The sequence below is a fragment of the Piliocolobus tephrosceles genome, chromosome 20 (genome assembly GCF_002776525.5).
Source record: "Piliocolobus tephrosceles isolate RC106 chromosome 20, ASM277652v3, whole genome shotgun sequence".
NCBI lineage: Eukaryota > Metazoa > Chordata > Mammalia > Primates > Cercopithecidae > Piliocolobus > Piliocolobus tephrosceles.
Window position 1 is genome coordinate 35,623,283 of NC_045453.1, and position 13,925 is coordinate 35,637,207.

The window sequence follows — 13,925 nt, forward strand, 5'->3', positions numbered from 1 at the left end:
AAGGGGCTAGGCAGGTGTTTCCCAGGGAGGAAGGGGCTAGGCAGGTGCTTCCCAGGGAGGAAGGGGCTAGGCAGGTGAGCACAGCAGTGCCTTCAGCAGTGACTTTATTTCCAAACTTTCTGAATCACCTTAAGGCCTTTCACTGGCAGCCCAGGGTCCTCCTATTAGCATCCACCTATCTAAAGGCTTTCAGCAGATGTTAGATGCCTGCCTCACTCATGGAGTACAAAATAAAGAAAATAAAAAACTATAAAGTACTTTCAGTAACTTGAAGATAACCGAAAATTTATGTAAGTCTGTCACTTTAATGTTATGAAAAAGCCCTCAAACTCAATGTTCCCACATCAAGGTTAATTATATTTGAGAATCAGCATAATGTTTAAAGTGAGAAGATGGGGAAGCGGGTGGATGGATCCCTGAGATACACAGACACCTCCAAGACTGTTTCCCACGTGTACAAACCATCTGTCTCCCCTACCCCCCCAAGGCCAAAATACCATCAGCCACAGGGCTCGGCCACAAGAAAGTTCCCACTACCTGCTGCTTCATCGCTTACCTCCCACTTTAATCCAAACTTGCTCAGGCAAAGCTTTGTTTCTACTACCTAATGTCTGTTTAGTGGATTCAATTTCTTGCTGATAACAGAAAGAAAATGCTCTAGGCAATCCAATATCCTGGTGCTTGGCAGCTTCAAGTACAGAACATGAGTTACTAGAACTCTGGAAAAAAATGAAGCAACAGTAATTTTATCAATATGTGGCTTAATGTCCTCTTTACTGCACAAATAAAATGCACTTAACAAACATCAAAGCTAGTAATACGTAATTTGGAGAACTTTAGTTGCACTGAAGATTTTAAAACATTCCCATACCACATAAATACTCAACTTGCACTGGTGTTTTTTTTTTTTTTTTTTTTGAGACAAGGTCTCACTCTGTCGCCCAGACTGGAGTGCAGCGTCAGGATGTCAGCTCACCACAACCTCCACCTCCCAGGCTCAAGCGACTCTCCTGCCTCAGCCTCCTGAGTAGCTGGGATTACAGGTGTCCACCACTATGCCCCATTTAATTTTCGTACGGGGTTTCACCATGCTGGCCAGACTGCTCTTGAACTCCTGACCTCAAATGACCCACTCACCTCGGCCTCCCAAAGTGCTGGGATTACAGGCGTGAGCCTCGGCGCCCGGCTTAAAAGGTTATTAAGCTCACTGAAGGGGAAAAAAAGTAATTGGGACCTAACCAAAATAAGTTAAAATTTACCCATTTAATACAAAAGAGCAAAGCTTCACAAATCATGTTCCCTACCTGTGTCTGTGAAAGATTAGAATTTCCACTAGTAGAGCAAGCATTTGTAGTAAACAGTGGGTATGTAAACTGCAAAGCAGTAGTTGTAGCAGCAGTTTTATTTTTCACTAATGTTGTACATTTGTTTTGTTGTTGAAGAGGAACATTCATTAATTCAGACGGATGTCGAATGAGAGTTACCAAACTGCCAAGACAAAAGAAAGCCCAGAAGTGTCAGGAATACGTGGCAGACAAGAATCCACCATCCCACTCTCACGGCTCTGGCCACTTCTTAGACAGCAACTCAACTCTCATCCTGGAAATCTCTACACAACAGTTATCAACTAGTGCTGCTGCAGACGTCCCAAATCTGCGCCACCTCCCTGCTCTCGTCACATCCTGACACCAATCTTTCTTCTGCCATCCTCCAGTCTGACCACGACGGGCAACTACAGGTTGGGATGAGCAAAAAACTGCAGACTCAGCCCCTTCCACAGCCATTCCTGAGGGTCACCAAAGGGGCGGCTGCAGGCTGGAGCCTCATTTTAGAGCTCAAAGCCTGCAAACCCGCGTCGGGCCTTCCCAGGCTTCCCTGACATCTAAGAGTGCCACCCGGAGCACATGGTTCCCAGGAATTCTGCGCGCTCGGCCCCACTCTCCAGGCGGGGCCACTGCGGGGGGTGTTTAGTTCCAGGAAGTACCTGCTCCCTGGGGCCCGCACAGCGTACACAGCCTTTCGGGGAGGCCCCACACCCGGTGGGGTCCGCGCCCTGTGCCGCCGGGAGGGCAGGCTGGGGGCGTGCACAGCGAGGGCCCCCTTTGCCTCCGCCCCGGCCCCGGCCTCGGCCTCCACCCGGGCCCTGACAGCCCCCGGCCGCCGGGCACGCACTTGTTGAGCGCCACGCCCGGCTCGGGGGGCTCGGGGCCGCGCGGCGCGGGCGGCGGCTCGGCGGGGATGCTGTTGAAGCGGTCCTCCAGGCGGACGCGCACGGCCGGCTTGGCCCGGGCCTCGGGCGCGCCCTCGGGTCCAGCCGCGCCCGCGCCCTCCTTGGCGGCGCCGTCAGCCCGGGCCCTCGCTCCATCCCCGCCGCCCGGCGTCTTCTCCGCCGCGCCCGCCTCGCTCAGCAGCATCATGCGCAGCTCCTGGAAGTCGATGTGGCCCAGGCAGGGCGCGTCGGCCGCCAGCGCGGACGGGCACAGCACGGGGTACACGGGCGCCGCGCCCCCAACACCGCCCGTCGCGAAGCCGCCCGCGCCCGCGCCCGGGCCCGCCGCCGCCAGCAGCGCCGAGTTGAGGCGCGTCTCGAGCTCGCCGTCAGCCGCCGCCTCCATGTGCGAGTAGAGGATGTGCTGCAGCTGCGTGTACTCCACCTCCGTCATCTCCACCAGGCTCAGGTCGGTGGTCGTGAAGCTCAGTCCCTGCTCGCCCAGCGCCGCGTCCCCGCCGCCCGCGCCCTCGACGCCCGCCTCGCCGCCTGCCGCGCCTGCCTCCGGCGGCGGCTCCCGCGGCCCGGGGCCCGACATGGCGGCGCGGCGCGGCCCAACGGCGGCGAGGGCGACGCGGGCGGCGGGAGGCGGGAGGCGGGAGGCGGAAGGCGACCCCCGGCCCGAGCACTACGCTGCGCCGGCCACAGCTGGCGCGCCGTTGGGGGAGGGAAAACCGCTGAGTGCCTCGCACTGCGCCTGCGCCGCCCCACCCCGCAACGGCAACCCCACCCCTGCGCTAGCCCCGCCCCCCCCCTTACCCGCCGCCGCCGGCCCCGCCCTCGCCCAACCGCCCGCACGCCCGGCCCCGCCCCACGTCGGCGGACGCTTGCTCCCCACGGCCCAGCCACGCCCCCAGTTCCCAGCCACGCCCCTGCTGCCCGGCCACGCCCCGCTGAGGCCCGGCGAGGGCCGCTGCGCTGGAGTCAGCTTGGTACCTACACGGTGACACCCTGGGGAGAAGCCACATCTGTGTGTGCACTTGCACCCCATTACAGCCGCAGGGATGAAGACGTTGTCAAAACAGCTACCTGGACCCACAGTGCCCAGGCCATCCGCTTTATCCGCGTAAAATGCGCAGCGCATGGCCGGGCGCGGTGGCTCATACCTGTAATCCCAGTACTTTGGGAGGCCGAGGCGGGTGGATCAGGAGGTCAGGAGATCGAGACCAGCCTGGCCAACATGGTGAAACCCTGTCTCTACTAAAAATACAAAAATTAGCTGGGCATCGTGGTGTGCGCCTGTAATCTCAGCTACTCAGGAGGCTGAGGCAGCAGAATCACTTGAACCCAGGAGGCGGAGGTTGCAGTGACTCAAGATCCTGCCACTGCACTCGAGCCTGGGCGACAGAGCAAGACTCCATCTCAAAAAAAAAAAAAAGCACAGCGCGATGGTAGTGGTGCATTCCCAGCACTGGGCCGGCCTCCACTGCCCCTGTCACCACTGTTCCCCTATAGCAGTCAGCACACTGCCCCTCCCCCACCTGCAGCCACTAATCTCCTTCCTGAGTCCAGGAGTTTGCCTAGGCTGGGCCTTCCCTGTTAATGGAACCATGCAATATGTGGTCTTTAAGAGATTTATTTTTGCAATCTTGAAATAATTCCTGTACTTAACCTCTCACCCACATTCCCATCTCACACAGTAGTTAGTTGTCTGTTCTCTGTCTAGACATTAGGACACTTAAAGGCTGTGACTTGCACATCGTCTTCTAAGCCAGGTCTTAATCTTTCGTTCATTTCATCACAGTTTAGACACAGGCCAATATATTACAATGATTCAGCAATGGGCTATGAAAGTTCAACCATGCAAAGCTAAACTCACACACGTATACATGAAAATAATATATCAGTTTTGGGCAAAACATGAGGTTTCAGAAAACAATACCAAGGAGGAAAGCATGGACTTAAAACTCTCAGGGACATGGCAACAGAAGTCATCTAAAGTAAAACAGAGAGAGAAGGCTAAGTGAGCAGAGCATCAGTGAGCTATGGGGCCGTTTCAAGCAGTGTGATTTGAAGCCCCCTGGGGGTGGAAGGATGTGGAGAAAGACATTTTAAGAAGTAATGATTGCCAGGTGAGGTGGCTCACGCCTGTAATCCCAGCACTTTGGGAGGCCGAGGCAGGCAGATCCCTTGAGGTCAGGAGTTTGAGATCAGCTTGGCCAATATGGTGAAACCCCATCTCTACTAAAAATATAAAAAATTAGCCGGTTGTGGTGGCATGTGCCTGTAATCCCAGCTACTCAGGAGGCTGAGGCAGAAGAATTGCTGGAACCTGGGAGGTGGAGGTTTCAGTGAGTAGAGATTGCGCCACTGCACTCCAGCCTAGCAGACAGAGCAAGACTCTGTCTCAAAAAACAAAAACAAAACAACAAAAAAAGTAATGATTGAAAAGTTTTTTAAAACTACAAACCTACAGACCCAAGAAGTTTAACATATCTCGAACACAAGAAACATGAAGGAACTACACAAAGATGGAAAGCAAATTGCTTTATTTATTTATTTATTTTTTGAGATGGAGTCTTGCTCTGTCTCCCAGGCTGGAGTGCAATGGCAGATCTCAACTCAGCACAACCTCTGCCTCCTGGGTTCAAGTGATTCTCCTGCCTCAGCCTCCCGAGTAGCTGGGATTACAGGCATGTGCCACCATGCCTGGACAATTTTTTGTATTTTTAGTAGAGACGGGATTTTGCCATGTTGGTCAGACTGGTCTCGAACTCCTGACTTCAAGAGATCTGCCCACCTTGGTCTCCCAAATGCTGGGATTACAGGCATAAGCCACCGTGCCTGGCCTCAAATTGCTTTAAATCAGTGAAAAACCTTAAAAGCTGCTACACACACACACACACACACACGAGACATTGTATACAGAGGAACAAAGATAAGAATGATTGCAGGCCAGGCGCAGTGACTCACGCCTGTAATCCCAGCACTTTGGGAGGCTGAGGCCAGCAGATCATGAGGTCAGGAGATGGGGACCATCCTGGCAAACATGGTGAAACCACATCTCTACTAAAAATTTTAAAAAAAATTAGCTGGGCATGGTGGCACGTGCCTGTAATCCCAGCTAACTCGGGAGGCTGAGGCGCGAGAATTGCTTGAACCTGGGAGGTGGAGGTTGCCATGAGCCAAGATCACGCCACTGCACTCCAGCCTTGCAACAGAGTAAGACTCCTTCTAAAAAAAAAAAGAATGATTGCAGACATTTTTTCAGGAATAATGCGAGTCCGAACACGTTGGAATCACAGCTTTGAAGTGCTGAGGGAAAGGGAAAGTTCACTGACGCTGTCAGGCATCTGTATTCACAAGCTGTGTGTCTGTGAATCCAACCAAGGGTCGAAATCCTCAGAACAGAAAATTCCTTCTGTACTGAAATGCGCAGACTGCTCCTCCCTGTCATTGTTCCTTAAACAATATGGTATAACAAGTATTTATTTAGCATCTACGTTGCATTAGGTATTATAAGTAATCTCGGTATGTATATATTTTAGTAACAGGGTCTCACTCTGTCTCCCAGACTGGAGCGCAGTAGTGCCGTGACAGCTCACTGCAGCCTCGACCTCCTGAGCTCAACCGATCCTCCTGCATGACTCTCCCGAGTAGCTGGGAGCACAGGCACACACAACCATACCCAGCTAATTTTTATTTTATTTTATTTTTTGTAGACATGGGATCTTACTATGCTGCCCAGACTGGTCTTGAACTCCTGGCCTCAAGTGATACCTCCCATATGGAAACATGATGACATTTTACATAAGGGGCTTGAACATTCATGGATTTTGGTATCCATGGGGGGTACTGGAACCCATCCCACAGGGCTACTGAGGGATAACTGTAATTCTGTACCCAGCAAAGATATTTTTCAAAAACAAAGGCAAAATAAAGACTTTTTTGAACTTACAAAAGCTAAAATAATCCATCACTAGCAGACTTGCACTATAGGACATGTTCAGGAAGTCCTTCAGACAAAAGGAAGGTGAGACTGGATAGAAGTCACAGTCTCCACAGAAGAATGAAGAGACTGGATGAGTTAAAGCTATTTATCATGAGCCTTAGCACAACCACTGCAATACAACAACAAAGAGTGATACCTAATAAGTCCATTAAGGAGAGAAAATGGAATCAGACTCTCAAAGGGGCAGAAAGTGAGATACGATTGTGCCACTGTGCACCAGCCTGAATGACGGAGACCTCACCTCTAAAGTAAATAAATAAATGATACAAAATTTTAAAATGCAAGAGGCAGGAAAAAGAAAAATAGAACAAAGAGCACATGGGACAAATAGAGAATAAATAGCAAGATAGCAGATTTAAATCCAATTAAAAAATCACGTAAGATGTAAAAGGTTTAAACACATCAATGAGAAAGCAGAGACCAGAATGGATAAAAAGTCAGACCTTGGAGGCTGGGCGTGGTGGCTCATGCCTGTAATCCCAGCAGTCTGGGAGGCTGAGGCGGGCGGATCATGAGGTCAGGAGATCAAGACCATCCTGGTTAACATGGTGAAACCCTATCTGTACTGAAAAATATAAAAAATTAGCCAGGCATGGTGGTGGGTGCCTGTAGTCCCAGCTACTTGAGAGGCTGAGGCAGGAGAATGGTGTGAACCCAGGAGGCAGGGCTTGCAGTGAGCGATCACACCACTGCACTCCAGCCTGGGTGACAGAGCAAGACTCCATCTCAAAAAAAAAAAAAAGCCAGACCTTGCAGTGCCCGTAAGAAACTCATTTTAAAGAGACAAATAGGCCGGGCACGGTGGCTCAAGCCTGTAATCCCAGCACTTTGGGAGGCCGAGACAGGCGGATCACAAGGTCAGGAAATCGAGACCATCCTGGCTAACACGGTGAAACCCCGTCTCTACTAAAAAAAAATACAAAAAACTAGCCAGGCGAGGTGGCGGGCACCTGTAGTCCCAGCTACTCGGGAGGCTGAGGCAGGAGAATGGCGTAAACCCAGGAGGCAGCGCTTGCAGTGAGCTGAGATCCGGCCACTGCACTCCAGCCTGGGCGACAGAGCGAGACTCCGTCTCAAAAAATAAATAAATAAATAAAGAGACAAATAGTGAAAGGATGGAAAACGCATACCTCCCTAGCAGTGTCGAAAGGCAGCTGGAATAGGCATATAAATACTAAAGTCAATTTCAAGGGGGCAGGTCTGAAAAAAAAAAGAAAATACTGAAGTAGATTTCAGAGCCAAGAATTTTGCCAGAGATACTGGTCATTTCACAGTGAAATAGGGGGCAGAACATTTTCCTAATTAAATGCATCTAATTAGAAAGCTTAAAAATACGTAGAGCAGGGCCAGGCGCGGTGGCTCACTCCTATAATCCCAGCGCTTTGGGAGGCCGAGGTGGGCAGATCACTTGATGTCAGGAGTTCAAGACCAGCCTGGCTAACATGGCAAAACCCCATCTCTACTAAAAATACAAAAATTAGCTGGGCATGGTGGCGTGCGCCTGTAATTCCAGCTACTTGGCAGGCTGAGGCAGGAGAATCACTTGAACTTGGGAGGCAGAGGTTGCAGTGAACTGATATTGTGCCATTGCACTGCAGCCTGGGCAACAGAGCGAAACCCTGTCTCAAAAAAGTAAAAAATAACGAAACAAAACAAAACAAAAAAAACATGGAGCAGGCCGGGCGCGGTGGCTCACACGTGTAATCCCAGCACTTTGGGAGGCCAAGGCAGGCAGATCACAAGGTCAGGAGTTCAAGACCAATCTGGCCAACATGGTGAAACCCTGTCTTGACTAAAAATACAAAAAAATTAGCCAGGCGTGGTGGCGTGCACCTGTAATCCAGCTACTTGGGAGAACGAAGCAGGGGAATTGCTTGAACCAGGGAGGTGAAGGTTGCAGAGAATGAAGCAGGGGAATTGCTTGAACCAGGGAGGTGGAGGTTGCAGTGGGCTGAGATTGTACCACTGCACTCCAGCCTGGGCAACAGAGCAAGACTCCATCTCACACACACACACAAAAATCTGGGCATGGTGGCTCACACCTGTAATCCCAGCACTTTGGGAGGCTGAGGCAGGTGGATCACCTGGGGTCGGGAGTTGGAGACCAGCCTGACCAACACGGAGAAACTCTGTCTCTACTAAAAAGAAAAAAAAATTAGCTGGACGTGCTGGCGCATGCCTGTAATCCCAGCTACTCTGGAGGCTGAGGCAGGAGAATCGCTTGAACCCGGGAGGCAGAGGTTACAGCAGAGATCGTGCCATTGCACTCTAGCCTGGGTAACAGAGTGAGACTCCTTCTCAAAAAGAGAGAGAGGAGAAAGACAGCAAATCAGAAAGGATGCAGAAGACCCGAACAACGCCATCAACCAACTTGCTCCAGCTGATGTTTATAGAACACCCCACCACCAACATCAGAATACAGTCTTTTCAACTGGATAGGTAACAACTACCAAGATACACCATAATTTGGACCATAAAATATGTCTTAATAAATTTAAAGAAACTTTACAAAAATATGTCCTCAACCACGACTGAATTTAATTTCAAATCTAATGTAAAGATATTTGAGATATTGTAAATCCAAACGTTTGGCAACTAAATAATACATTTCTAAATGTCTCATGGGTCAAAGAACTAAAAGGGAAGTTATAAAGTATTTAGAAATGAGCAAAAATAAAGACAACATCAAAATTTATGGAATATAGCTGAAGAAGTACTTAGAAATGTATAGCAGTCACAAAAGAAGAAAAGTATCAAATTATCAATCTCAACTTCTGCACTGAGGAGCTAGAAAAGGAAGAGTAAAGTAAGCAGAAGAACTGTGCATCAGTTTCCATTGTATTTCTAAATACAATAAAAAACAGAAAACAGTAGAGAAAAACTCAAATGAAACCAAAGGCTGGCCAGGCGCGGTGGCTCAGACCTGTAATCCTAGCACTTTTTGGGAGGCCAAGACGGGTGGATCACTTGATGTCAGGAGTTCGAGACCAGTCTGGCCAACATGGTGAAACCCTGTCTCTACTAAAAATACAAAAATTGGCCAGGCGTGGTGGTGGGTCTCTGTAATCCCAACTATTTGGGAGGCTGAGGCAGGAGAATCGCTTGAACCTGAGAGGCAGAGGTTGCAGTGAGCGGAGATCGCACCACTGCACTCCAGCCTGGGCGACAGAACGAGACTCCATCTCAAAGGAAAAAAAAAGAAACCGAAGGCTGGTTCTTTGAGAGAATCAATAAGATCTATCAACCTCTGGCCAGACTGAGAGCAGGAAAAAAGAGAAAAACAAATGACCAGAACCAGGAATAGGCAGTGACAGCACTAAAGATTCTAAAGATATTGGATGCGTGGAGGTTCATGCCTATATTCCCAGCACTTTAGGAGGCCAGGGTGCACAGGTCACTTAAGCTCAGAAGTTTAAAACCTGCCTGGGCAACATGGCAAAACTCCATCTCCACAAAAAATACCAACAATTAGCCAGGAGTGGTGGTGCATGTCTGTGATTCCAGCTACTTGGGAGGCTGAGGTGGGAGGATCACCTGAGCCCGGGAGGTGGAAGCTGCTGTGAACTGTGATCGTGCCACCGCACTCCAGCCGGGGTGACACAGTGAGACCCTGTCTCAAAAATAAAATTAAGAAAAAAGGCTTCTGTAGCTATTGAAAGTATATTAAGAGACTGTTATGAACAACTTTATGGCAATAAAATCAACAATTTAGACAAAATGGGCAAATTCCTTAAAATACATAAATGACAAGAGCTCACTCAAGAATAAATAGATAACTTTGATTTCTCTCTATCTGTTGATAAAATTGAATTGGCAATTAAGGACCTTCTCACAGAGAAAACTCCCCTAACAGATGTCTTCACGAGTGAATCCTGCTGAATGTTTCAGGAAACAATAACACCAATTCTACACAAACTCTTCCCAGAAACTGAACAGGAGGGGCACTTTCCAGTGCATTCTATGAAACAAACATAACTCATATCAAAACCAGACAGAACAAAACTACAGAGCAGTATCTGACAGGAACAAAGATGCAAAAGTTATTTTTATTTTTATTTTTATTTATTACTTTAAAAAAAAATGTTTCAAGAGATAGGGTCTCGCTCTGCCACCCAGACTAGAGTGCAGTGGTGTGATCGTGGCTCACCGCAGCCTCAGTCTCATGGGCTCAGGTGATCCTTCCACCTCAGCCTCCTCAGTAGCTGGGACCACAGGCATGTCAGAATACCTGGCAGGTAAAAAAATTTTTTTGTAGAGACAAGAGCCTTGCTATGTTGCCCAGTTTGGTCTCAAGTTCCTGGGCTCAAGCAGTCCTTCCACCTCAGCCTCCCAAAGTGTTGGGATTACAGTTGTGAGCTACCATGCCCAAGCTGGAGGTCAGTGGCATGATCTCGGCACACTGCAACCTCCCTTTCCTGGTTCCAGCGATTCTCCTGCCTCAGCCTCCCGAGTAGCTGCGACTACAGGCACCCGTCACCATACCCGGCTAATTTTTGTATTTTTAGTAGAGGCAGGGTTTCAGCATATTGACCAGGGTGGTCTTGAACTCCTGACCTTGTGATCCGCCTGCCTCAGCCTCCCAAAGTGCTGGGATTACAGGCATGAGCAACCACACCCAGCCCAAAATTCTTTTAAAATAATGTTAGCCCTGTAATCCCTGCACTTTGGGAGGCTGAGATGGATGGATCACTGGAGGCCAGGAGTTTGGGACCAGCCTGGCCAACGTGGTGAAATCTTGTCTCTACAAAAAAATACAAAAATTAGCCGGACGTGTAGGCTGAGGCAAAGAAATGCTTGAACCCAGGAGGCAGAAGTTGCAGTGAGCCAAGATCATACGACTGCACTCCAGCCTGGGCAACAGAGTGAGACTCTCAAATAAATAAACAAGTTCACCAAGTGTGCCAGCAGGCACCTGTCATACTGGCTGCTCAGGAGACTGAGATGAAAGGATTTCCTGAGTCAGGGAGTTCAAGGCTGCAGCATGCTGTGGTAGCATCTGTGAATAGACACTGCACTTCGGCTTGGACAGCATAGTGAGACCCCACGTCTAAAACCTTTTTATAAATGTCCAAGATTTTAGCATTACTTTTTTTTTTTTTTTTTTTGAGACAGAGTCTTGCACTGTTGTCCAAGCTGGAGTGCAGTGGCACGATCTCGTCTCACTGCAACCTCCGCCTCCTGGGTTCAAGCAATTCTTCTGCCTCAGCCTCCCGAGTAGCTGGGAGTGTGGGCAGCTGCCACCATGCCCAGCTAATTTTTAGTATTTTTAGTAGAGACGGGGTTTCACTATGTTGGCCAGGCTTGTCTCGAACTCCTGACCTTGTAATCTGCCAGCCTCAGGCTCCCAAAGTGCTGGGATTACAGGTGTGAGCCACTGCGTCCGGCCAGCATTAAAATATTTTATGTTATGACTATCATTGTCTGTTTTCTGTAACTCAAACTGAATGACTGAGCCTGGGTAACTTATAAAGAAAAAGAAAGTGTTTCTTTTCAGTTCTGGAGGCTGGGAAGCTCAAGGTCGAGGGGGCACACCCCGTGAGGACTTCTTGGTGCTGGGACTCTGCAGAGTCACGAGGTGGCACAGGTGTCCCACGGCGAGTGGGCCCACGAAGAATCTGTGAGCCTACACTTGGCACATGGCCCAGCAATGACGGGCACTCATCCCAGAGAAAGAAAATTTACGTCTCACACACTTACCCACGAATGTTCATAGCAGCTTTATTTGTAATAGCCAAGAACTTGAAACAACCAATAGATGAACAGTCAAACAAACTAGCTCATCCTTACCATGGAACTGTACTCGGCAATAAGAAGGACTGAGCACTGATACGCACAACTCGGATGGGTCTTAAGGGCATTGAGCTGTGTGAAAAAAAGCACACAGTCTCAGAAGACCACATACAGTAGATGTCATGGGCTGAACGGTGGGGCCCCCCAGGTCATATATTCATGCTCTAGTCCCCAGTTCCCCAGTACCCCAGAATGTGGCTGTTTGTTTTTTGTTTTGTTTGTTTGTTTTTGAGATGGAGTCTCACTCTGCTGCCCAGGCTGCAGTGCAGTGGCGCGATTCTCGGCTCACTGCAACCTCTACCTCCCAGGTTCAAGCGATTCTCATGCCTCAGCCTCCCAAGTAGCTGGGATTATGGGCACTCACCACCATACTCAGCTAATTTTTGTGCTTTTAGTAGAGATGGGGTTTCACCACATTGATCAGGCTGGTCTTGATCTGTTGACCTCGTGATCCACCTGCCTTGGCCTCCCAAAGTGCTGGGAGTATAGGCGTGAGCCACGGTGCCTGGCCTGTGGCAGTATTTGGAGACAGGGCCTTCAAAGAGGTGATTAAGTTACAACGAGGATGTGAGGGTGGGACCTAATCCGATATGACTGGGGTCCTTATTGAAAAGAGGCAGCAGGGATTCATTAAAAAGCCACGTGAGGATACAGTGGAAAGGCAGCCATCTGTGACCACAAAGGGGGGACTCGAGGAAGCCAGAGCTGCCACACTTAGAGCTTGCACTTCCAGCCTTCAGAACTGTGGGAAAATAAATTTCTCGTTTTTATTTTTTTTTAATTAAAATTTTTTTTATTTTTTAAAATATTTTTGAGGTGGAGTCTCCCTCTGTCACCCCTACGCGAGGGCATTAGTGCGATCTTAGCTCACTGCAACTTCTGCCTGCCAGATTCATGCAGTTCTCTTGCTTCAGCCTCCTGAGTAGCTGGGATTACAGGCGCCCGCCACCACGCCCCGCTAATTTCTGTATTTTTAGTAGAGACAGGTTTTCACTGTGTTGGCCAGGCTGCTCTCAAACTCCTGGCCTCAAGTGATCCACCCACCTTGGCCTCCCAAAGTGCTGGAATTACAGGCGTGAGCCACTGCGGCCGGCTGCATTTCTTTTTAAAGCCACCCAGTGTGTGGTGGTTTGTTATGGCAGCCCCAGGAAACTTATATAGTATAATTCCATGTATATAATGGTATTGAAATAACAAAATTATAGAAATTGATAACAAATTTATGGTTGCCAAGGGGAAGGAATGGGGGGTAGAAACACGGGTCGACCCTAAGGAGTAGCATGAAGGACTTTGTGGTGAGGGAGAGCTGGGTCTTGGCTGTGGCTGCATGAATCTGCACATGTGAAAATGCCACAGAACTGGACACATGCAGTGGACCCATATCTGTTCCCAGGTGTTTTTTTTCTGGAGATGGCGTCTTGCTCTGTCGCCCAGGCTGGAATTCAGTGGCGCAACCTTGGTTCACTGCAATCTCTGTCTCCCGGGTTCAAGTGATCCTCCTGCTTCAGCCTCCGGAGTAGCTGGGATTACAAGCCTCTGCCACCACGCTCGGCTAATTTTTGTATTTTTAGTAGAGATGGGGTTTTGCCATGTTGACAAGGCTGGTCTCTCACCCCTGACGTCAGGTGATCCACCTGCCTCGGCCTCCCAAAGTGCTGGGATTACAGGCGTGAACCACCGCGCTCAGCCTCCAGTTTTGATATTGGGCTATAGTTATGTAAACTGTAACCACTGAGGGACACTGCGTGAGAGCTTCATGGGACCTCTCTGTACTATTTTTGCAACTTCCTGTGAATCTACAATTATTTCAAATTTAAAATTTTTTAATTCAGTTGTATTTCTATACAATAGCAACAATGAGAAACTGAATTTTTTTTTTTTTTTTTTTTTTTTTTTTTTTTTTTTTTTTTTTTT

General features: G+C 49.1%; 1 protein-coding gene across 10 annotated transcripts in view; it reads right to left on the minus strand.

Moving 5' to 3' along the window:
- The window catches only part of TCFL5 (transcription factor like 5), a 21,266-nt gene extending 18,311 nt beyond the window's left edge, over positions 1-2,955 (minus strand). For all 10 annotated transcript variants that reach the window (XR_003306727.1, XR_003306726.1, XR_002724700.1 and 7 more), the window contains exons 1-3: positions 2,173-2,955; positions 1,305-1,488; positions 557-719 (exon numbers count right to left, since the gene is read on the minus strand). Coding sequence is in view for 6 of the 10 variants with exons in the window: in XM_023183322.1 (XP_023039090.1) it covers positions 557-719; positions 1,305-1,488; positions 2,173-2,807 (982 nt within the window). In the remaining 4 variants the exon portion in view is untranslated. The remainder of the gene's footprint in view (positions 1-556; positions 720-1,304; positions 1,489-2,172) is intronic.
- Between the last annotated feature and the right edge of the window lie 10,970 nt (positions 2,956-13,925).